At 48.4% G+C, this 26,034-nt stretch overlaps 1 protein-coding gene across 1 annotated transcript in view; it reads right to left on the minus strand.

The window, feature by feature from the left end:
• LOC147736834 (uncharacterized) overlaps positions 1-26,034 on the minus strand; it is a 140,514-nt gene that overhangs the window by 95,576 nt on the left and 18,904 nt on the right. Inside the window, exons 4-6 of the mRNA XM_086953519.1 lie at positions 16,501-16,510; positions 6,470-7,025; positions 4,243-4,583 (exon numbers count right to left, since the gene is read on the minus strand). Coding sequence (XP_086809645.1) covers positions 4,243-4,583; positions 6,470-7,025; positions 16,501-16,510 — 907 coding nt within the window. The remainder of the gene's footprint in view (positions 1-4,242; positions 4,584-6,469; positions 7,026-16,500; positions 16,511-26,034) is intronic.

Here is a 26,034-nt window from a genome sequence, read left to right on the forward strand (position 1 = left end):
TTAGGATCGCGGACGGACTTGCGTCTGTCCGCGACCCCAGAGCAGGAGGGAACCTCCGCATGGCATGCGGAGTTCCCTCCTGTGCAATTAGGATGTGACCGCCACCCTGGCGGTCACATCCTCTATTTTTAACATTGCCGTGGGTGCAGCTTCAAGCTGCATCCGCGGCAATGTTAAAAATGCACGCATTGCATTTGCATGCAGAAAGAGGCAGGTGCCTGCCGCTTTCTGCATGCAAATGCAGGGGGGTACCATAGGTACCCCCCATGTGCACCTCCCACCCCCCCTTCACCTAGGGGGCCCGCAACGGGCCCCTGCAGTGAAGTTCCGTATGCTTTTCCGCGGCGGAAAACCCGCCGCGGAAAAGCATACTTTACTGGCCATCCTAATATGGTGGACGGTGTCTGGAAGACACCGTCACCATATTAGAGCTTTTCCGCCGCAGTTTTAATCCGACCGCGGCGGAAAAGCTGCGGACGGAAACCAGGACCCACCAGCCATCCTAATCTGGCGGTGGGTCTTTGGTCAGTCCGCTGCGGATTTTCCGCATCCTCGGGGCCGGCGGTGGCTTCCGCCGGCCCCGAGGATGCGGAAAATCCGCAATCATAATGACCCCCAAGGTGTGGATATTCTTAAAAGGGTTGATGCGTGTGTGTGTCTGTTTTGTATTTCCAAAACACTTGCAGGTATAATCCTATGTGTTGTTCATCCCACTAAAATCTAGCTTTGCAGTTGCATTTAGGAAGCAAACTGTGTTGTTAAATGAAACATACAGGAAAATTATTTTAGGTAGAATGAAGTCCCGCATGAACCAGGAAGAGGTAGACGAAGGGTTCCTGCTGTTCAGGCGTCGGCAGTGCAGTGACTCGTAATAATGATCATTTTATCTGAACATGGTTCTGAGAGATCGACTCTCCTTCCAAAGCGTACAGCCCTCCATCAGTGCTAGCAGTGATGCCCAGCTCCGGTTTATGCATATTTGTGGAAAGACCAGGATGCCATGAGCTCAGGTGCAAGCAAAGATAATTACCTATTTGACTGTTGTTGGGCTGCTAATATACAGTAATTTACAGAGTCAACAGGCCCCTCACAGTCCTGGGCCCCCGTGCCACTGCACCTGCTGCACCAATGGTAAAGTGCACAGAAGCATAAAGAGTTAGCAAGCACCAGCAGGAGTGTGCGATGAATGGACCAAGAACAGCAGGAGCATCTGCCGTCTGCTGGGAAAACATGAACATGGACTTCAAACAAAATATTATCTCCAAGCCCAAGGCTGCAAGAGACACCTTCAATCATGAGGAGCACAAACAAATGAATGCTTACTGTGATTAATTTGTTTTTTTTAAAACCTAAGTGCCAGTGCTCATGCCACCGCTGTTGCTGCACACGTGCAAAGCTGGCGCTGCACCATTAGTTTAGTGCCCTATTAGCTAGTTCTCCTGCTGGGGGAGTAAATCATTAGGGGCCTCTTGTACAAAGTATTTTTGCAGTCGGAAACGTCCAACCGCAAAAATGCCTTTACAAATGTACCAAATACAAATTGTGATTTGGCAACACGCTACCTACTCGCAATTAGTTACGGCATTTCTTCCAATTTCTGAATCTGAATGCGACTGTATCAAGGTCAAAATTTACTGACTCCCTGAAGGAGGTGGTAACCCATTTGCAAATGGTACGGGTCCTTTGAAGAATGGATAACAAATATTTTTAAGAGCAGGCGGCTGTCCCACAGATCCTACTGTCTACTCTTAAAAAAAATAAACGAAAAAGCTTATTTTTTTTCTTTTTAAATGCATCCCATTATCCTTTAAAGGAAAATGGGATGCATTAAAAAAAAAAAGACTGCTTTATTAAAAACCAATCATAGACATGGTGGTCTGCTGACCTCAGCAGGCTGCCATCTCTGTGATGGCTGTGATTCCTAATGGGCCTTAAATTGCGACCTCCCTCACTAATATGCATGAAGTAGGTCTATTTGTCACTCGCTAGCAATCGCTAATGAAACTCAAAAGAGTTTCATACATTAGGAATTCCGATTTCCAAATTGCGACTCATAGAAAATGGCAAATAGGAAAATTGGTATTCCTGATGCTAGTACATCCTGCCCTAAGTGTTGTTGTATTTTGCATTCTTCGAATGAGGAAAGCAAAAAAGGGCTGGGATGAAAAAAAGAAATAAAAAAATCAGTCTGGACACAGTACTTACTCTTTATAAGAGGTGAATGAAGTTATACCTGGCGGCACTCATAGATACAGGGCTGCTCGGTGGGTTCACTGCTTTCCAGTTGGTTGCGGCAGAACTCTTCACTACCGAGCACTGTAGAGCTTACAAAGCGACACAATAATAAATGTGCTCCCTATAGGAGGGGATCTGAAATGCACAGAATGCGGACTCGAACCCATTGCAATGCAAGATACAGCAGGATTTATTTAGGAAAAGATGTCTAAATACATCTGCAATAACCACAGTTCAACTATTAACTCTTAAACATATGTGATGAAAGGTATGATGGGAAGGGAAAAGAGCCCACGTTTTTTTCTGCAGCTCCAACGTTAATCACGCACCACAAAGAGCGAGCAGCACCTGGGCTGAAGATGGAAGCAAGTCCGTTCCACGAGGCGAGTACCTCTGTGCGCTGCAGAGGGGCTACGGGCTTCGATTTGTTGGGACTTTGGCATCTGTGAATAGGGGTCTGTGCTGAGAGCCCAGCTGTGAGCTAAATGTGAGCTAAATGTTGTTGTGATGTGTAAGTAGTAGTTTAGTGTATGTTTTGTAAGACGGCCTGAGAGCGTTACGGCTGTGCCCTCATGTAATGGCGTGAGAGAGGTGGTAAATGAATCCTATATTCGGATGGTACAATAGAATCAACTAGCAGTGGGGAACGTTCAGGACATTTATAAAGAAATAACACAAGGATGTGATTGGTTACCGATCATATCCCCTTACATTCCTGTATGGCTGCTCGCAATCACGCTTCACAGGGGACCAAAGCTGCAATTACCGAGCCCAGGTCTAGGCCGGGAAAATGACTCATCTGAATGATACTCTCTCACTGGGGGCATATATGCCTTAGCATGCTTGCGGCAGGGTCAGAAATGACATCTCTAAATAAGTTTAGCACAGGCATACCATTATCCACCGAGTGCTTGCTTTTTGAACACTTTTAGCTGGGACTTAAACATCAGTATGCCACACATCATGCCCTTCAGTACCGAACAATGCTAATTAGTGCATGGACTTTTAGAATAAATTAATCTGAAAGGGACGGACCACGCCCGGCATGCAAAGAAGAAAGATGCTGCACAACTTGTGAACCTGGGCACCCGATACCGGCAGTTTAAGAGGCACGCTGCAACGTTCTCCCCTCTTCCACCGAGGTATGTTGCTAGGCCCAAGATCTGCTCTCTGTGCTCCTTCACAAGAGATCTTTTTTCCACGCTGCTCACTTTTAAAAAGCAAGAGCTGTAAATGGTGCCGCAGTGATGTGTGAAGTGTATGCGCTTCGCAACGGAGTTTGCGCACTCGTGGTTATTACACTAAATGCACGTAGCCTACAGGGAACACTGGTCATTAGGCATTTTTTACTATAAGCCCTCGCTAAGTTACAACATTCCAGTAAAACATACTTTGGGGTAAGCAGGACATAAGATTGTTACAGTGAAAATGGATCCATCTTGTTTGTATTAATTGGTGTTGTAGAAACGTTCGTTTTGATTGAAGTTCCTGGCATAAACTGTGCAGTGCTAGGGTTCAGTTTAGTATGTATTATTTGGTGCCGTTGCATAGGTGACTTTGGCGTAAAGCTCTTCTCACACCCAGTGCAGTGATAAGGCCTCTTTCCTGTGTGTGCACTTTGATGCCATACATGGCCTTTCTTTCTGAGAAAAGCGCTTGGAAGACACTTTGCAGTGATAAGGTTTCTCTCCTGTGTGTTTGTTGTTACGAGACTTGAACTTTGATTTAAGCTCTCATGTGTGTACGCTTTGATGCCGTACAAGCCCTCCGTTCTGGGAAAAGCGCTTTGAACACACAGTGCAATGATAAGGTCGCTCTCCGGTGTGTATTAGTTGGTGCGTTCGTAGATTTGCATTTTGATTGAAGCTCTCCTCGCACACAGTGCAGCGAAAAGGCTTTTCTCCTCTGTGTGTTCCTTCATGATGTACAAGGTCTCTCTTATTAGCAAAGTGCTTGGAATACACAGTGCATCGATGAGGTCTCTCTCCGGTGTGTGTTCTTTGATGCAGTACATGGGTCGACTTACGAGAAAAGCACTTCTCACACACAGTGCAATGATGAAGTCTCTCTCCTGTGTGTACACGTTGATGCCGTTTGAGGTCTCCCTTTTGAGAAAAGCGCTTTGAACACACAGTGCAGTGATAAGGTCTCTCTCCGGTGTGTATTAGTTCGTGCTTTAGTAGATTTCCCTTTTGACTGAAGCTCTTCTCACACATGGTGCAGCGAAAAGGCTTTTCTCCTATGTGTATGCGTTGATGCTGAAGAAGAATTTTCTTTTGAGTGAAGCTCTTGGCACATACAGAGCATTGATAAGGCCTCTCTCCTGTGTGTACACTTTGATGAGGCCTCTCTCCTGTGTGTACGCTTTGATGAGGCCTCTCTCCTGTGTGTACGCTTTGATGGGGCCTCTCTCCTGTGTGTACGCTTTGATGAGGCCTCTCTCCTGTGTGTACACTTTGATGAGGCCTCTCTCCTGTGTGTACGCTTTGATGAGGCCTCTCTCCTGTGTGTACACTTTGATGAGGCCTCTCTCCTGTGTGTATGCTTTGATGAGGCCTCTCTCCTGTGTGTACGCTTTGATTAGGCCTCTCTCCTGTGTGTACGCTTTGATGGGGCCTCTCTCCTGTGTGTACGCTTTGATGAGGCCTCTCTCCTGTGTGTACGCTTTGATGAGGCCTCTCTCCTGTGTGTACGCTTTGATGAGGTCTCTCTCCTGTGTGTACGCTTTGATGAGGCCTCTCTCCTGTGTGTACGCTTTGATGAGGCCTCTCTCCTGTGTGTACCCTTTGATGAGGCCTCTCTCCTGTGTGTACCTTTGATGAGGCCTCAGTGTCCCCTTTGATGAGGCCTCTCTCCTGTGTGTACGCTTTGATGAGGCCTCTCTCCTGTGTGTACGCTTTGATGAGGCCTCTCTCTTGTGTGTACGCTTTGATGAGGCCTCTCTCCTGTGTGTGTTCTTTGATGAGGCCTCTCTCCTGTGTGTACGCTTTGATGAGGCCTCTCTCCCGTGTGTACGCTTTGATGAGGCCTCTCTCCTGTGTGTACGCTTTGATGAGGCCTCTCTCGTGTGTGTACGCTTTGATGAGGCCTCTCTCCTGTGTGTACGCTTTGATGAGGCCTCTCTCCTGTGTTTACGCTTTGATGAGGCCTCTCTCGTGTATGTACGCTTTGCTGAGGCCTCTCTCCTGTGTGTACCTTTGATGAGGCCTCAGTGTCCCCTTTGATGAGGCCTCTCTCCTGTGTGTACGCTTTGATGGGGCCTCTCTCCTGTGTGTACGCTTTGATGGGACCTCTCTCCTGTGTGTACGCTTTAATGAGGCCTCTCTCCCATGTGTACGCTTTGATGAGGCCTCTCTCCTGTGTGTACGCTTTGATGGGGCCTCTCTCCTGTGTGTACGCTTTGATGGGGCCTCTCTCCTGTGTGTACGCTTTAATGAGGCCTCTCTCCCGTGTGTACGCTTTGATGAAGCCTCTCTCCCGTGTGTACACTTTGATGAGGCCTCTCTCCTGTGTGTACGCTTTGATGAGGCCTCTCTCCTGTGTGTACGCTTTGATGAGGCCTCTCTCCTGTGTGTACACTTTGATGAGGCCTCTCTCCTGTGTGTACGCTTTGATGAGGCCTCTCTCCTGTGTGTACACTTTGATGAGGCCTCTCTCGTGTGTGTACGCTTTAATGAGGCCTCTCTCCTGTGTGTACGCTTTGATGAGGCCTCTCTCCTGTGTGTACGCTTTGAAGAGGCCTCTCTTGTGTGTTTACGCTTTAATGAAGCCTCTCTCCTGTGTGTACGCTTTGATGAGGCCTCTCTCCTGTGTGTACGCTTTGATGAGGCCTCTCTCCTGTGTGTACGCTTTGATGAGACATCTCTCCTGTGTGTACGCTTTGATGAGGCCTCTCTTCTGTGTGTACGCTTTGATGAGGCCTCTCTCCTGTGTGTACGCTTTGATGAGGCCTCTCTCCTGTGTGTACGCTTTGATGCTGTACAAGAGATCTCTTATCAGCAAAGCACTTGGAACACAGAGTGCAGTGATAAGGCCGCTCTCCTTTGTGAGTTCTTTGATGCAGTACAAGGTTTGCCTTCCAAGAAAAGGTTTTGGAACACACAGTGCAATGATAAGGCCTCTCTCCTGTGTGTACGCTTTGATGCTGTACAAGAGATCTCTTATCAGCAAAGCGCTTGGAACACAGAGTGCAGTGATAAGGCCGCTCTCCTGTGTGAGTTTTTCGATGCAGTACAAGGTTTGCCTTCCAAGAAAAGGTTTTGGAACACACAGTGCACTGATAAGGCCTCTCTCCTGTGTGTACATTTTGATGCTGTACAAGACATCTCTTATCAGCAAAGCGCTTGGGACACACAGTGCAGTGATAAGGTTTCTCCCCTGTGTGTGTTCTTTGGTGCTTTAGTAGATTTCCCTTATGATTGAAGCTCTTCTCACACATGGTGCAATGAAAAGGATTTTCTCCTGTGTGTATGCGTTGATGCTCATGAAGAATTTTCTTTTGAGTGAAGCTCTTGGCACATACAGGGCAGTGATAAGGCCTCTCTCCACTGTGTGTTCTTTGATGATGTACAAGGCTTCCCTTATAAGCAAAGCGCTTTGAACACTCATTGCAGTGATACTGTCTCTCTCCAGTGTGCGTTCTTTGATGCTGTAAAAAAGTTGCCTTTTGAGTGAAACACTTTTTACACGTTTCGCAGGGATATGGCCTTTGGCTGGTGTGTCCTTTTTTGTGCCTCACAAGAAGTGTCTCATTGATAAATTCTTTGTCACACACATTACAAGCAAAGCGTCTCTCCTTCATGTGCATTCTGCGCCGTTTCTTTAAGTAGATATTTTGAGTAAAATTCATCTTTCCTCCGGAACCTTTATGGCTTTCTTTCCCATTCATACTTTCTAGATGTGATTGTTGTTCTGCAAAATAGAAAAAACATTGAACATTACATGAAGAAAATATTTCTTGAAAAAGCTGCATTGATATAATATGGAGAAGTGAACAGTTACATTCAGGGAAAAAAATGTTTGTTCTAGGAAAAAGAGTCACACTTCCCTTTGAGATACAAATGGTGGCTAGTCCTCCTATACAAAGTGCGTTGACCTGGTCCTGCAGCAGGAGCATGCTGGGAAATAAAGTGATTCACAAGAACCACTGTTCGACATGGGGTTTCTGGTTGGCTAGGGTAGGTGTAGGAAGGTAAATACCTGACTATGGTTACCCCCAACTTTTTTGCCTGGTGTTTTGCTGGTTTTCCGACTTAGTTGACCTGGGGCCCTGCCAATCAGGACCCCAGGCCTACTGCTCTCTCTCTAAAATGGATTCCATGTACCCTAGGTACATTTCCAATTGGTACTGGGCCACCTTATCAGACCCTGTAACTCAGGGCATCGGTGTACCCAGAGCCTACCAGGGGCTGAAGCATGTATTATGCCACCCCTGGATGGCCATCTAAATCTGACACAACTGGCTGCACGACAGCTTGGGCAACGTGGCGTACTCGCCCGTTGCTTTAGGTATAGTATCCCTATATCTAACCCTAAAATGGACACCCGAGTTCCTATCAGTCACTCCTATGGCAGGCCTTAGACAATCCTGAAGGCAGAGGGCGTGGAATCGTGTGAATTGGGCTCTGGTACGAGCCGGGCCCGGTTGCAGCTTGCGGAACCAAGACCCAATGGCTGTTCCATGATAACGCGTACCATATCGGTAACTTCGGTATCGCGTTATCAAGACATGTCGAGTAAGGTGTCATACGAATCGGGATACTGACCCCTCACCAATACTGGCGACGAGGTTAGCATTCCACCCTTCTAGAGGGACACGACATGTACGTAACTGTGAACCCCGGTTAAAGTTAACTGAAGCCTCAGCTCCACAAAATGGATGCTGCCACCACAGACACGAGTCTGACCTCCTGCTGCTGGGAGTCCTTCCAGCGAGGAGAGCTTGGACAAAGGGTTTCCTGTCCAGGGCGGTGCTCGCACCATACCAGACAGGGTTTTGTGTATTCTGGGTAGGTAGGGCTTACAAGAAGGTGACTGCGGAGTGGCACCCCGGTGCTCACTACGCATCTGCCGGTTAGAACCAGTTCCAGGGGCACGCAGCCCCTGACCTGGGGAAAGTCCGGCAGGGGAGAGGGGTGTAACTACCCCCCTTCCTGGTCCCACCCCTAGGGCAGGACCTAGTCATGTACCCACCCCTTTCTTTAGGATAAAGGCCGGAGCGGGGACCCTTGCAAATTAGATCATCTTTGAATCAAGAATACTTTCTACGAAAGGACTTCGAGACTCTTCTTAAGATTTATCCCTTGTGGCTAAGGAGTAGTCACCCTGCATCCGCAGGCACCATCTGCGGTTTGCTGCAAGTCCTTCCTCAGGAATCCGACTGCCCAGCTCGACGAGAACCGTCTTCCCTGGCACCTCTGACCTCTACCCACATCGTCAGCTCAGCTGAGATCTGTGGGTGCGACGAGACCTCGAGGGACCGGCCATCATCAAAACCTGCACGCTTTCTTAACCAGCACTACCACCGAAGGAATCCTCTGGTGAGTGCTCTGGGGTCCGAGAAGCCCCGACCCTGAGCAGCTCCAGCACCGAAGTGCAGCCTCCCAGCATCTCCACGATCTGCGTGGGGCCCTTCTGCTTCGCTGTTCGGTCCGTTGTCCGATCACTAGCCGCTGGCTTGTGACTCTTTGATGACGAACGACAACCACCGTTGCTGGTCTGGTTGCTCCAGACTGGCCTTTGCTCCCTTCTGCGAAAGGAGCACCCCGGACCCTCCTGGTCCATTCAAGACGCCATTTTAGGCCCACCACGTGGCCCTGAAATCTGCCAAGGCTTGTTGCCATAATCCTGGGCCCAGCGACGCCGACAGCATCAACCTTCGTGGGACAGCTCGCACCTCCATCCTGGTCGCTGACAACGCCTCCTGGTCCGTGAGACTGCAGAGCCTAGCGTCGCCCACTCACCTGGTCGAGGTGACGATCATCCGGTGCCCTCCTGGTACCCTATGACTACTGGCTAGTAGTACGAACTTGGTCCCCTCTGCTTTCAGGTATCATCGATCTCTGATCCAGGCTTGGATCTCTACGAACTATTCTCCACTGGTCGCCGGCCAGCAACTCCTTCCTTCCGGCTCCTGGCTCGTCAGCGAAGACCCCCGACGCCTGTAAGACTTGTGCAGCCGCAGCCCTCGTGGCTAGGTAACTTCGGCATTTCGGTGCCTGCATAGCCTCCTTACTTAAGGGTCCTGAGTCCCTCGCTTCCGACTTGCCTTATCGGGTCCGCCCGAGACCACTAAACTTTCCGTGCCCTCGGGCACTTGTTTTGATTGTGCACTTGAAGTATTTTCCTAAGAGTTTTGTTCTGTGCTTAGTACCCTGTCCTCATAAAGAGTCCAGGGCTGTTGTGATTCTAATAAATACACTGTTTATTTTCATAACACTTGTGTGGTGTCCTTTCACTGGGTGTTCACGGGGTATGTGATGGTATAACAGCTGGCTTAACACGCCCTCTAGAGTTTAGCCCGAAGACTGCTCGTATCCACGCTACTAGGATAGCTGGTCTAAGGTTGACTTACAACCAATCACCATAAGGGTCGTTTGGACCGATGCATAGTGGTCGCTAGAATAGTGAACACTGCATATCGGGCCAACTTCTCACATTGGTGAGCAGCGGTTGGGATTTGAGCTTGCTGTTGTTTTACCACGCGTATCCTAAGAATATCTTGTGAAAGATCGCATAAGTACTCCAGGTACATATAACTTAGCTTAGAATACTCTGAGTTCTACTGAACCAGCTGTTGTAGCTCCTCAAGGCGTAGCACACCTTGGCTACAACTCTTAGCAAGGGATCAGTAGGTAAACATATAGTGTAGGTAGGTGTATCACTTACACCACACTAGAAGCAGCATGTCCGACAAAGGAGGAAACTCTGAGTCTCCCCTTGTGTCAGTCGACCTTCCACAGGTCACGTCCAGATATGCTGCACTTAGCTTCCAAGAGATGCGACAGCTCTGTACATCTCGGAAGCTAAAACAGGGTTCAAACCTTACAACTCCGTTTCTGATTGGTCTCTTGGAGACTTATGATGCTAGGAGGGCTGGTTACACAGACCCTTCTCATCCAGATGGGAACATGCCTCCCCTAGAGGGAACCACAGGTGACCCTGACCTTATCCATCTCTCTGCAGAAGGTGAAGAGGAGGATGAGGATCTAGAGCCATCTGAGGATGAGGCAGACAAAGGTCCAGAAGTAGTTAGTCAGCTAACTAGGGACAACTTAAGCAGGCATGAGAATGGTACTAGGAGACCCCTGGGGCCCCTCTCAGGCCAGCTTAACATTGGGAATGGACGAGTTAGGTCTCTATCAAGAGGCTCTAACAGATCCATTCGAACCAATGGCTCTCAGGCCTCTGCTCAGAGGAGGATGACATCCCCCCAGAGGAGAGTATATGAAGCCAAAGAAAGGGAAGTCAATCTGAGGATTGAAAGGGAAGAACTTGCCCTGGCCAAAGAGAGACTTGCCTTTGCTAGAGAGCAAGAATTGAGTGGGACACATCCCACTGGTGGCAGCATTCCCCCAAGGGAAAACAGGAGTTTAGACACTAGACACCTGAGTAAGATAGTGCCCCCCTTTAAACAAGGGGATGATATCCACAAATGGATGACTGCTTTGGAGAGGGCCTGCACTGTACAGTGTGTCCCCCAGAGTCAGTGGGCAGCTATCTTGTGGCTCTCCTTTGAAGGTAAAGGTAGAGATAAGCTCCTCACTACTAGAGCTGAGGATGCTAACAATTACCAAGTCCTGAAGAATACACTGGTTGAAGGGTTTGGTTTAACCACTGAACAGTACAGGTTGATGTTCAGAGATACCCAGAAAACTCAGTCTCAGGATTGGACTGACTTTGTTGATTGTGCCACTAAGGCTTTTGAAGGCTGGCTACTGGGAAGTAAAGTTACTGATTTTAAAGGATTGTACAATCTAATTATGAGAGAGCAAATCTTAAGTAATTGTCAGAACCAGTTATTACACCAACACCTGGTAGACTCTGATCTGACCTCTCCACAAGAATTGGGTAAGAGGGCAGACAAATGGGTCAGAACCAGGGTCAGGCCTAAGAACCAGGGTGGTGACCAAAAGAAGGAATCAACCAAGCCTCAAGAGAAGGGTGGGAATAAACCTTCTGATCAAACCACAGGGCCCCAAAATTCCTCTGAAAAGGGTGGGTCCCAAACTTCTCCCAAAACCCAAAAGAAACCTTATTGTCATACCTGCAAACAGGTAGGCCATTACAAAAGTGACAACAGTTGTCCCAAGGCCAACAACAATAAGGAGAACATACCCCCAAATAAAGCTTCCCAGCCTCCTGTTACTACTAGTAGTAATCCCCCAGGTGGTGGGAGTGCCCCCAAGAATCTGGGTGCATTTTCTTTGGGAGTGCCTGGGGACTCTGGCCTAACCAGGTCCCCTGACTTAGATACTCTTGTCTGTGAGACTGGCATGGGGTTTGCCAACCTCACAACCTGTCCCAACACTTTGGGCAGGTACAGACAGGAACCCATCATCAATGGTTCAAAGGTTGAGGCCTACAGAGACACAGGGGCTAGCATCACCATGGTGGCTGAGAGCCTAGTCCCCTCAAGGCAACTTATGCCTGGTGCCACATACCAGGTAGTGAACATTGATGGAGTGCAGAGAGATCATCCCATAGCAGTGGTAAATCTCAGCTGGGGAGGTGTCACTGGTCACAAGAGAGTGGCAGTGTCACCAAACTTGCCTGTAGATTGCCTACTGGGGAATGATTTAGAGACCTCAGCCTGGGCTGAGGTAGAGCAAGAAACCCATTTTAAAATGGTAAACCTCCATGGTAAGGTTAGTGGGGCAGTGATAGCCACAGCCCCAGTCCAAGATGTCCTCTCTGAACAGGTCAGGAGGGCTGTGCCAGTCACAGCCATATCCCAGAAAGATGCCTTTCCTGAACAGGTTGGCAAGGCTGTGATGGTCACAGCCCAAACCCAAACTGAGTCCCTTCCTGAAAAGGTTGGTGGAGTTGTGATGGCCACAGCTCAAACTCAGACAGATAATAGTGTTGTGAAGCCTGAAACAATGGATCACTCCACTCAAACTGAGAGCATTGAGGAGGAAGAGAAGTCTTCCCCCTCCCAGACACTAGGTGAGAGCCAGCCTCCTCAGGGAACTGACTCTACCCCTGGTAAAGGAACTGCCCCAGAGGTAGTCAGGCCTAGCCTGACAGAGCCCCTGATGACAGTGGAACCTTCCCAGGTGGGACCCAGTCTGGAGCAGGTAACCTGCCCCTCTCTACCCTGCCTCAGTCAGCCCAGGGCTGTAGAGGTCAGGGAGGCCAGTGGTGAACCCCAAAGGGCCCCCGTCCAAAAGAACTTCCCAATCAGCAGATTAGGATCACTGAAGCTAGTAGTCCTAGCCAAGTAAAAATAAAACACACTCCTGAGGGATCCCCCTTAAACTTAGTTAGGGAACTCCCACAGCTGGACACTGTTGGGCACAGCCAAACCTGGGGCCTAAAACCCCCAAACCTGACCTGTCCCTCCAGTAAGCCAAGCAGAGGGACTCAGTCTCCAGCTTTAGGTAGCCAGAGGTTGACCCTGAGAGCTCATCGCAACTCAGTACTGGAAAGAAAGGCACATATGGTGGATAGTGATTGGAGGAAGTTGAGCCCAACAGTAGTGGAGTCTCACTTCAGTACTCAATTCCCACACCAGCCTTTTACTTTGCCAAAACACACCACAGGTAGTGATTCCCTATGGTGGAGACCCTCAGATACCCTTAGGGTGAGGGGTTGCTTAGTGGACCATGATACAGGGGGTAACCATGCCAGTGCATGTACTACCTCATATGGCCACTCAGGCAATATAGGCTTACCTGGTCAAGGATAGCCTTATCTCCTTTCGTTTGGGGGGGGGGGGGGGGGGTTGTGTAGGAAGGTAGATACCTGACTATGGTTACCCCCAACATTTTTGCCTGGTGTTTTGCTGGTTTTCCGACTTAGTTGACCTGGGGCCCTGCCAATCAGGACCCCGGGCCTACTGCTCTCTCTCTAAAATGGATTCCATGTACCCTAGGTACATTTCCAATTGGTACTGGGCCACCTTATCAGACCCTGTAACTCAGGGCATCGGTGTACCCAGAGCCTACCAGGGGCTGAAGCATGTATTATGCCACCCCTGGATGGCCATCTAAATCTGACACAACTGGCTGCACGACAGCTGGGGCAACGTGGCGTACTCGCCCGTTGCTTTAGGTATAGTATCCCTATATCTAACCCTAAAACGGACACCCGAGTTCCTATCAGTCACTCCTATGGCAGGCCTTAGACAATCCTGAAGGCAGAGTGCGTGGAATCGTGTGAATTGGGCTCTGGCACGAGCCGGGCCCGGTTGCAGCTTGCAGAACCAAGACACAATGGCTGTTCCATGATAACGCGTACCATATCGGTAACTTCGGTATCGCGTTATCAAGACATGTCGAGTAAGGTGTCATACGAATCGGGATACTGACCCCTCACCAATACTGGCGACGAGGTTAGCATTCCACCCTTCTAGAGGGACACGACATGTACGTAACTGTGAACCCCGGTTAAAGTTAACTGAAGCCTCAGCTCCACAAAATGGATGCTGCCACCACAGACACGAGTCTGACCTCCTGCTGCTGGGAGTCCTTCCAGCGAGGAGAGCTTGTACAAAGGGTTTCCTGTCCGGGGCGGTGCTCGCACCATCCCAGACAGGGTTTTGTGTATTCTGGGTAGGTAGGGATTACAAGAAGGTGACTGCGGAGTGGCACCCCGGTGCTCACTACGCATCTGCCGGTTAGAACCAGTTCCAGGGGCACGCAGCCCCTGACCTGGGGAAAGTCCGGCAGAGGAGAGGGGTGTAACTACCCCCCTTCCTGGTCCCACCCCTAGGGCAGGACCTAGTCATGTACCCACCACTTTCTTTAGGATAAAGGCCGGAGCGGGGACCCTTCCAAATTAGATCATCTTTGAATCAAGAATACTTTCTACCAAAGGACTTCGAGACTCTTCTTAAGATTTCTCCCTTGTGGCTAAGGAGTAGTCACCCTGCATCCGCAGGCACCATCTAAGAACTCTGCGGTTTGCTGCAAGTCCTTCCTCAGGAATCCGACTGCCCAGCTCGACGAGAACCGGCTTCCCTGGCACCTCTGACCTCTACCCACATTGTCAGCTCAGCTGAGATCTGTGGGTGCGACAAGACCTCGAGGGACCGGCCATCATCAAAACCTGCACGCTTTCTTAACCAGCACGACCACCGAAGGAATCCTCTGGTGAGTGCTCTGGGGTCCGAGAAGCCCCGACCCTGAGCAGCTCCAGCACCGAAGTGCAGCCTCCCAGCATCTCCACGATCTGCGTGGGGACCTTCTGCTTCGCTGTTCAGTCCGTTGTCCGATCACTAGCCGCTGGCTTGTGATTCTTTGACGACGAACGACAACCAACGTTGCTGGTCTGGTTGCTCCAGACTGGCCTTTGCTCCCTTCTGCGAAAGGAGCACCCCGGACCCTCCTGGTCCACTCAAGACACCATTTTAGGCCCACCACGTGGCCCTGAAATCTGCCAAGGCTTGTTGCCCCAATCCTGGGCCCAGCGACGCCGACAGCATCAACCTTCGTGGGACAGCTCGCACCTCCATCCTGGTCGCCGACAACGCCTCCTGGTCCGTGAGACTGCAGAGCCTAGCGTCGCGCACTCACCTGGTCGAGGTGACGATCATCCGGTGCCCTCCTGGTACCCTCTGACTACTGGCTAGTAGTACGAACTTGGTCCCCTCTGCTTTCAGGTATCATCGATCTCTGATCCAGGCTTGGATCTCTACGAACTATTCTCCACTGGTCGCCGGCCAGCAACTCCTTCCTTCCGGCTCCTGGCTCATCAGCGAAGACCCCCGACGCCTGTAAGACTTGTGCAGCCGCAGCCCTCGTGGCTAGGTAACTTCGGCATTTCGGTGCCTGCATAGCCTCCTTACTTAAGGGTCCCGAGTCCCTCGCTTCCGACTTGCCTTATCGGGTCCGCCCGAGACCACTAAACTTTCCGTGCCCTCGGGCACTTGTTTTGATTGTGCACTTGAAGTATTTTCCTAAGAGTTTTGTTCTGTGCTTAGTACCCTGTCCTCATAAAGAGTCCAGGGCTGATGTGATTCTAATAAATACACTGTTTATTTTCATAACACTTTTGTGGTGTCCTTTCACTGGGTGTTCACGGGGTATGTGATGGTATAACAGCTGGCTTAACACGCCCTCTAGAGTTTAGCCCGAAGACTGCTCGTATCCACGCTACTAGGATAGCTGGTCTAAGATTGACTTACAACCAATCACCAAAAGGGTCGTTTGGACCGATGCATAGTGGTCGCTAGAATAGTGAACACTGCATATCGGGCCAACTTCTCACAGTAGGCACCTAAGCCAGGCAGAATCCACCACTCTAGTCGGGGTAAGCCAGATACACACCTGAGATAATCTGCGCTCACCCTCTGGTAGCTTGGCGCAGTGCAGTCAGGCTAGTTTAAAGATGCAATGTGTAGAGCATTTGTGCAACGCACTAGTGCAGCAACTCAGTGAGTAAATCACAAAAATGGAATCCACGCAGGATTAAGTAAAAATAGATTCTATATTACACATTTACTTTTATCTTTGCGTTGAAAGTCGTCACAAAATGATTCACTTTACCACAGTCTATGCACATCTGTCCAATGGCGGGACATTTACCTTTGTGTGGAAATGACAGTCCGTATCTGTAACACGTTTTGTTTTCTGTGGAGACAGGACCTTGTGTCCCTCGGCCTTGTACCTTGGCTTACTTTTCGTGCTCATGACAGATGCACTTTGGGCACCTACGGCCTCCATGTCATTCACTTGGCGATAAGTACACCTGTCAGCGCAAGCAGCCTTGAGGACTTGATACAAGCTCAGTTTCCATCAGCATTCGCCGTTGAAATGCTTACGACAGACATCCATTGATCACTCTGAGGAGGGTAGCCTCCTCATCATAAATTAATTGAATTTACGGTGCTTTACCAAACATCCAGTCTTTTAACAAATTCATCAATGGTCTTACTTGGTCTCTGAATGAAGATATATCTTTTATCATTCACATTGGGCACTGGCTTAAACTGGACATTAAAGGCCTTTTCGATTTGATCATATGTCTTTTCACCTTCTTGTAAATTCTTTTTCATGGCTTCTTTCCTCCTTCACCGGCTATGTTTCTCAAGATACTTTATACTCTTTTTCATCTATTGCATCTATGAAATCTTCAAAAGTCTCTATCCATCCATCTATCGCCAATATTCTGTTTTCTTGCAATATGAAACACAGTTGAGGGTTTTAAGAATGCAGCAGCCGTATATACATTGGAGGACAGTAGTGGTCTCTCAGGCACTTCCTGTGGAACTTGATCAGACAGAGCTTCTCTAGCGCCTCGTGATGTGCTGGCTTTGGGGTCAGCCTTAATGACCTTTGGAGCTTGGATCTCGCCCTGGCTCTCCATCGGAGCTCTGTATGTTATGGCTGTCTAAGGAGTTGTTCTGGGCACCTTATGCAGCAGCTTTGGTGGTAGGCCGCTTTGTCTGAGAAAACTCAGCAAACCCAACCCGACCCTCTTTCTGAGACTGCTCTCCAGCATGTTGTAAGACGATGATTTGTTGATGGTTTAGAGAAGTAGATAAATCTTTGTACAGTACAAGTACATGAAAGCAGATAACAGTGGTCGATTTTGAGCTTAAATGTTTCTTCACAAACACCTGGTTAATCTCTGCTTCATAGCACATGAATTTCAGTGTAATGTGAACTGAACTATTTCTGGGCGCTTTCCTTGTCCACCGTTAGTTTTCTTACTCAACATAGCGTAATCATATTAATTTGCGTAATGGTGCCATATATTCTATTAGAAGCTGTTTCGTTCAGTTCCTGTCCTGCGACATGTAGACTTTCAGTGTCGCCGTCTTTATCTTTAAGCATTTTATTCAGGCTGGCATTACGCTGAGACTCCACCAGCGCCAGCATTGATTCTGCCCTTCAACTGAGGCACATGTGGCACGCACGAGCAGTGTGCTTGACCACGGCAAACACTCCGGAAGAGCGCTTTTAGTGTACGGGCATCGTATCCCCTATCTTGTCAGCAGTTATAGCTTCCTTCCAGCTCAGGTACTCACCAATAACTAAGCCACACATGGAGAGTAGTTGAACACATCTTCATTACACTGCGTGTACGTCAGAACTCAATGTTCTACACCGGCCTTTAACTCATCTCTCCAGCGCTTACGTCCTTACCGATGATATACCTTGGAAGTCACTCATGAAGGATCGATGCTACTACTGCAAGAATAAGCTTGTCAGTTGCACTGAAGAAAACAGCTATTGAATTTGGTAGACATTGCCCTCTCTACAGGGTCACCCCTAAACTGGTGCCTTCACCCTTCCTATTATTGCTGAATTTGTTTCTGTTGGCCTTAGGACACCCTCCTGTTCTACGCCACTGTGAACCCATGTGGTACCCTTTGTAAAAGCTCTCAGGACCAACTAGGCTACCCCACTGGTACTCCCTAGCTGCACACGGCCAGGACCAGGCCCAAGGCCACCCAGATGCCACTTGTCCTTGCCCATCCACAGAGTGGGTGTAGTTATCCCTGGTACATAGTAGCTATTCTCCACTCTTCCCCTCATAAAGGCAGTTCTAGACAGCCACTGATCCTCCAGCCTAGGGTCCGCACCCTCAGGCTGACCAGAAGTCATGGGCGAGGCTTTCCTCCCCCTACCTCTTCTCCTAGGGTTCTGCACTCTCCTCCTTTGAGAGGCCCCCCAGAACACATCTCTCCCACCAGTTCAGGACCTCTCTCCAGCAACTGGTCTCCAAACCTAGGGGCTAAACCCTCAGGTTGCAACAGGTCAGAGGCAAGGGCTCCCTCTCTCTGCACCCCCTTCCAGAGTTCTGCACCCTCCCAACTGGAGCGGTACCCCTGAAAGCCAAACTGGTTAAGACACTGGTTACAGATGTCCCTCCCTCCAGGTCAGGCAGATCCTGTCCTCCCAACCAAGGGACCAACCCCTGCCATTGAATACTTGCCTGGTGCGCTAGGACTTCTAGGGGCGCACACAGCCTCAACCCCCATGAGGGTAACACATGACTCATGTGTCGTGTGAAAGTCTGCCTGGCGCAGATCTCCGACCCCTGTTCATCTGACAGCACGCGAAGATCCCCCAGGACAGAAATGGTGTCAACTTTGCCATTCAACGGTGACTCAGTCCTTCTGGATGGACCCTGACCCACTGGTTTTTTCACTGGGGAACACATCCCCCTCTCACCCCTCAATCCGGACTTCTGCACCCTCCTAACTGGAGCGAAACTGCCAGACACCAGAACAAATGGCGCTTCGTTTACAGATGCTCCAGGGTCTCCTAACACTAGGCGATCCCCCTCAAATGGCTTCCTAGTACAGCCTAGGCCCTCAACCTGGTGTTCCCTTAGGGAACCCTCCAGGCCCTGAGACGCACAGCCCCATACTCATTCCTACTCCACTGAGACAGGACGTGAGCCCCTACACCCCTCCCACTACACTGGTTCCTAGCTGGGCTATACTGAACCTCTTCCCCCACACAGGATGGGAGGATACCCAAGCCACTACTATTGGAATCACTCTCCAATGCCTTGGCAGAACTTCGGGCACTTACCCAGACGTCTGCCTCCTGTGCAAGTTCCCAGGGATTAAAGGACTCACACTCCAACAGGTTTTGGGACAACTCTGTCAAACAACGACTGAGCATGTGCTCTTTGATAACCATATTTATCAGTCCCTCAAAAACCTGTACTCCTCTTCTTGGGAACAAGGTACCATACTTTGGGAACTGGGAATGGGACTTCCTGCACTGGACTCCATATTTCTGCCACCACTGGACCCCACCCTCACTAGTGAATCCAGAAAACCACAACTGCACTCAGGGGATAATCTACCCTCCAGAGTCAATTTCTCCCTGGCGAAGGCCCTCTCAGCCTCCGCCATATTATCCTGCGCTGAGACCCTTTCGGTCTCTAGCTTTTTCTCCTCCACACTTAGCTGCGCTATCTCCTTGGCATGCTCTGACCTGAGCTTCTCCACAGCCAGCTGATGCCCCCATTCTTCCCTCTTATCTAGCCATTCCTCTGGGGAAAGGGAAAGGGATGGGGCACTGCCCCTGACACTTGACCCGGCGAGAGACTCCCTATCTATGGGGTCCTCACTATCTACTAGCGTCCAGGTGCTGTCATTTTCTACCTCCCCTTCAAACTCCACAGCCCCCCCCCCCCTCAGACCCACCATCCTCTTGGCGGGCGGTCGGGGCCCTTATTTCCTCATTGTGCTCATGTTCCCATTCGTCCTTTTTCCATTGGATCAGGTTTTTCCGAAGTTTTGACGTGGTGTCTGACCCACTCACTGCTATGTCTCTCTCCTCACAGAACCCCACCAACTCCCACATACTGTATCTAAACAGACCATAGAAATTAAAGGCAGACTCCATTTTGGCAGGACGCTCAGAGACACGAGCAACACAGGACACCTAGGTGCAAGAGCTGTAACAAGGGTACATAATTAAAAAATGACACTTTTAGGAGACAAAAATAAAATAAAATAAAACTCGGAAACAATAATCCCCAAACACGTGATTATCTAAATGCAGGGTTTGTAGTGCAACCAGTTGTTGCTGTGGTACTGTGCAAATGCAAGTCCTATCCTCACCGCTGACCATCAATGTTAGAAATGGGATTTCTGGTTGGCTAAGGCTTGCGCCAAAGCCAGGCAGAGACCACCACTCTATTCAGGGCAAGCGAGTTACACGCCAAAGATAACCCCTGCTCACCCCCTTGGTAGCTTGGCACGAGCAGTCCGGCATATCCCGGAGGCAATCTGTAAAGCGTTTGCGCAACACACACATACACAGCAGCAACACCCTAGGCACACCACAAAAGGAACTCCAAACAAGGTTATATAAAAAATAGCCTTTGTATTGTTATAAACACATTAGAAACATAATCACATAATATACACTGTGCCAACTGGCACTAGGCAATATTCACAGGGGATTATATACAGGACCAGGCCAATCGCGCCCTGGTCATAACCATCAGAACAGGCAAGTAAAACACAAGTAATGAAACAACCAGTAACTACTGGTACCATAATGACCTCAGCATTATCACCTGTAATAAACACATTATGTCTGCATCACTTTGGGCAAACACACATTACACTATATCCTTAGGCATAAACACATTAGGATAGACCTCGTACTCATAAATCACCTTAGGGCCTGGCGCCCTACAAACCTATTAGTCCCCCTGGCCAACTGGCCTTCTCAGGGGCTCTAATGCCCTATGTTCCAAATGTCAGGGCTGCTGCCAATGAAGCAGAATTCGCAGTGCGCAATTGCGCTGGGCAGAGGAGTGCATCTCACTCCTGCCTCATTCAGAGATGCCCTCAAAGAAGTGCTGGCCTAAACGTGGCAGCTGCCATCTACTTGCTGGGCAGCTGTGAATCCAAAAAGATGGGCACTGGCACCCTTTGTCTGTGGTATTGGGTTCTCCAGGCCTACATATTCAGCAAAACCCGCTACACCATAAAATAGACGTTGGCACAGAAACTGGAAAATGCAAAAGACAATTTTATTAAGACCCCATGGGGTGGTGGTACATTCCTACAGCACGCGATATCACAAAAATGGCACTTAATATACTTTACACAAGGTGTGCCGTTTAAACAAAGACAAATTTAGAGAAATATCTCTACATGCCCGCCTATGTGAAGTGCACTGCACATATAATTCAAATCATAGAACCAAATGTTAGCTAACTCAAAACATATTCAAAGAGCCACAGTAAGCGTCCGTAGACTATCTTACCAATCACAAGCTTACCAAATTCTCAGCTATCCAGGTTCCAACTGCCAAGTTCTTTAATCGAATCAGCCAAACCGGCACTGTACGACAACTCAAACGAGCAGGATCTCAGTCGAGGACCGGCGCCAACTGGAAGGTCAGATCAGAAGGAAAGGAAGAAAACACCGTGGGTGCCAAGACTCGGGTCACTCAGTGGCAGCGTACGCGTCCATGGCGAGTTTCCAATCCTTCGTCACGACCTCTCCTTCGGGCATCCGAGTCGCCGATGAGTCCCTTCGTAGTCGCCAATTTGTGGTATTGGGTCCTCCAGGCCTACATATTCCGCAAAACCCGCTACACCATAAAATAGACATTGGCACAGAAACTGGAAAATGCAAAAGACAAGTTTATTAAGACCCCATGGGGTGGTGGTACATTCCTACAGCACCCTTCAGCAATGCAAGAAGTATCACACCGAACATCGGTGCGAGGCCTCTTTTATACAGTTTTACAGTAATAAAAAAGAGTAGGCGGAACACATTTGCTCAGTTTAGGTACATATACGGTCATTTTTGGAACACAGCCAACTCATGGGAGTGGTTACAACACCACTGGTCAGTTTGAAGAACATTCCTAAGCGATGACTGTCCACTAGTACAGAGGGTTTAACTGCGCATGTGCAAGCTTGACCGGTACTAAAAATAGCCTGTTGCTGGGCAAGTTTGAGTGGTCAGTGGTACAGAGGAAGGACAAAGGACATGCTGACCACGAGGCAGCGCGTTCATATAAAATGGACGCCAGTGTTTTCAAAATGGCTTCCGAATACCATAGTCAAGTTAAGGGAAAATTCGTGTAGCAAAGCTTAACGCTAACCCGATCACCGTCAAATTACGATAGACAACCCTTTTAGCGTTTAGCTGAAGCTACCTCACAGTGGACATAATCAGGGTATTCATCCTCAATATCAATAGACATAATATTTGCTACTTCTTTATGAATCATTTGTTCATTCTTGACAATAGCTCGCTTGGAAGGAATACAAGCAGAAAGGCACATGGAACATAACATAGGGCCACATTGAATGCAGAGACATAGTAAAAACAGTATCCCAATTATTACACATAGGATTGTCAGCAACTTCCAACCCCAAGTACTAAGTAACGTCCAAAACCACCCCGAAAGTGTCCAAGTACCATTATCAGGATGTATCTCAGCAGCTATCTTATGTAACTTAGAAATTGCATCATATACAGAGGGCGAATTATCTGGCACGTATACACAGTAACTACTTCCGATAATGCGGCATGCACCCCCACGATCAGCCAATACTACATCTAGAACCATTCTGTTCTGGAGCGTTACAATTCTGGTAATTTGAAGTTCCTCAGTCAAGTTCCCTAAAGCAAAAACTGTCTCATTAGCAACAGCTTCTACAACACGTGTCAGTCGTCTTATTTTTCTGCTATTTAAAGCAGCCCCAACAAATGAGAAGAGACCTAAATTAAAATCAACATACTGCTGCAGAGAAGTGTCAGTTTGGTCTATTTCAACGAGAGTTAATGCTCTCTTCACTCTATTCAGTATAAAATCGTGGTACAGGATAAAGTCATTATGGTACATAGGTGGGGCAATAAACACGGGGGGTAATACAAAGGATATATAGCATGTTCCTAACCACCCTATAGGGAGACAGTGATAACCTTTATTTCCACAGATAAAGTAAGTGTTTTGTGAAGCCACAAAGGTGATACCATTTGGAGTGTCAAAGGTGAGAGTAGTGTTACATTCACTTCTTCCTACTGGGATTGTACCTTTATTTCGGACACACAGATCGGCTTTCGTATCAATGACTGTGATTACATGCAGACTAGACATATTTACATTTCGTTGGTTACTATAAATTCGTGGCGAGGATACATTATCGGGTCGATATTCTTCCCATTCAAATTTAGTTCCTTCAGCTTGTGGATAACCATCTCGGTCATTAAAGCAGACCTTGTTGAGTCGGAAAAGTAGTCCACCTTTTGTCGGCCATCGCAAAGTGAATAAAAGAGTATACCAAGCATTACAAGAACCATTGTGAGGGAATGGGAGTGGGATAAGCGGAGTGCCTCCTTTCTTTTGATGTCCAGGCAACATCCCACATACCCAACAGTTCGAAGTGTTTGTCATATTATGGGTGTGATGCAAAATCTGGATGAAACTATTATTCAGATAAGTCTGTCTGTGTCGTTCTTCATGATAAGGCAAAGTAAAATGAAAATGTTCGGACTGAATAGGGGTAATTGGCAATAAATGTTCTCTTGCCGGCACCAGTAGTTCTACCACCCAAGCTATAACTGATATCACCACAATTGTCATAACAAAGAGAACTGCACCAAGAATTCTCTTATTTCGCATTGTAGAAGATGCCATAGTTCAAAGTTCAAAATGTCTCAAAAAGAAAACAACTAAAAAATAAAAATATGAGTGCTGAGCTCCGAGGTAGCCGTTGGTTTCTTCTCCAAGATTCAAGACGGGTGTCGCTACACTTGGCAGAACTGATCCCCCCCCTTGATATTCCTGGCTTCCGTTTCACAAACCTGGAGCGGTAACTCAACCAGTCTCGCACAAAACAACTGCTTCTCTTTGTCGTAGATTGTATCTCTCTCTTCCAGAGACGGTGTGGTCCGGGAAGGCTCCCTCCGACTCAGTAGACGCAACAGCTGGGCTCTTCTCCTCGTCCAAGATGTCTCGATAGTCAGACAGCACAGTTGGGTTCACCAGATCTGGAGAGACTCGGCGACAATGAGTGGAATGCACCCACCGCTTCTTGTTCGTGACTCGCACAGCCGTACGAGTCGCCAATAGCACTTGCTCAGGTCCACGCCACCTCGGCTCCAAGCTGCTTGTTCTCTCAAAGGATCTGACCATCACATAATCGCCAGGACGAAGATTGTGAGCCTCTCCAATGGAATTGTCGGGGAGCGCTTCTCGAACCTGTTGATGAATGGAAAGTAAATCATTTGTTAATCGTGCTAAATAATCGTTCATCATTATACAAGGCATATCATGTAACAATCGAGGCTTAGGAACTCCCCATATATTCATAGGCCTTCCAAACACCACTTCATAAGGTGTGAGGCCAGTTCGGGAATGGGGCACTGATCTAATAGATAGCAATGCCAGAGGCCAAGCATCCGGCCATTTCAAAGACGTGGATGCCACAATCTTTGCTTGCTTCAATTTCAAAGTAGCGTTGTACCTTTCCACAAGACCTGCTGACTGCGGATGGAATACAGCATGGAATTTTTGCTGAATTCCCAATCCCTTCAAGACGTATTACACAATTTTCCCAACAAAATGAGGACCATTATCACTCCACAAAAATTTACAAACACCATAGCGTGGCAAGTACTCCTTGAGCAAAACCTTAGCTGTTGTCAACGCTGTATTATCCTTCGTGGGGAAGGCCTCAATCCATTTACTGAAAGCACACAACCTCACTAAGACATACTTAAGGTTATTGCAACGCTCAAGCTGGATGAAATCCATTTGTAGCACTTCGAATGGTGCAGTAGGTGGAACAAACCCTCCTTTCGGAATATACGTCCCTTTAGCAGGATTGTGCTGAAAGCATATCAGACAGGTCTGCACTACTCTTTTGGCCGTATTGGCAATCTCAGGATGCTCCCACACTCGCGTTAGCAATCGAGTAATTGCAAGAGCTCCAACATGTGCCAATCCATGTGTCATTTGGACCATTGCTTGCAAGTAAGCTGCAGGCAATTTCCATCTTACCATATCTTTGCTTCTCCAACAACCCTCATCATCCAGCACTCCCTCCGCTGCCCAGGTTGCGAGTTCTGCTTCAGACGCTGATTTCTGAATGTCTAGTATCTCCTCTCTAGCATCATGCCATCGCTCAGCCTGCGATTTCACTACATACATTGGCGAGGCATTTCGTAACATAGCAGTTTCCCTCGCTATGCAATTGCAAAGGCGTTTCCTTGTCTGTCACATTCTTATGTGCACTGCATTTAATTATCGCCACTTTCTTTGGACAAAGTAACGCATTCAGGAGATCATGCACTAGTTCTCCGTGCATGATGTGCACTCCGTGTGAAGTAAAAAACCCACGCTCTCTCCAGAGTAGGCCAAAATCATACGCTACTCCAAAGGCCTACCGGCTATCAGTGTAGATGTTCACACACAAGCCAGCACTCAATTCACATGCTCTTGTTAAGGCTATCAGTTCCGCTGCTTGGGCCAATTTCTGTGGTATTCGTGCTGCTTCTACCACTGTCTTAAGTGTCGTGATCGCATATGCTGCGGAAGTTGTACCATCTGGCAGCCTCAAACACGATCCATCAACCCACAGTTCCCCATCCACATCTGGAAGTGGCGTATCCTGTAAGTCGACACTACCCTTTGTTTGTTCTTCAGTCAGGAAAACACAATCATGGTGTTCTTCTTCCTGGCCCTCAGCAACTCGATACAACAATAAAGTAGCAGGGTTCAGAGTAGCACATCTCTTTAATGTGATATGCGGCGCCAACAGTGTGAGCTCATATCCTGTTAAACGTGCACTCGTGAGGTACTGAGTTTTTGTTTGGTTTAACAGAGCGTCTACTGCATGGGGAACTAACACCAACAATATGTGTGACAAAACTATTCCCTCACTCTGTCCTATGGCCACTGCTGTTGCTGCAACTGCTCGAAAACACCCAGGTAATCCTCGTGCTACGGGTTCAAGTATTGCTGATAAAATACGCGCAAGGTCTCTGTTTATCCCCGTGTGTCTGCACTAGGACTGACAATGCACACCCATCCTTCTCGTGTACATATAATGTGAAAATCTTCGTGTAATCTGGTGTACCTAACACTGGTGCAGAACAAAGGGCTTGTCTCAATTGTTCAAAAGCATTCTGGC

Source organism: Lissotriton vulgaris, chromosome 1_2, assembly GCF_964263255.1.
Source record: "Lissotriton vulgaris chromosome 1_2, aLisVul1.2, whole genome shotgun sequence".
NCBI classification, from domain to species: domain Eukaryota; kingdom Metazoa; phylum Chordata; class Amphibia; order Caudata; family Salamandridae; genus Lissotriton; species Lissotriton vulgaris.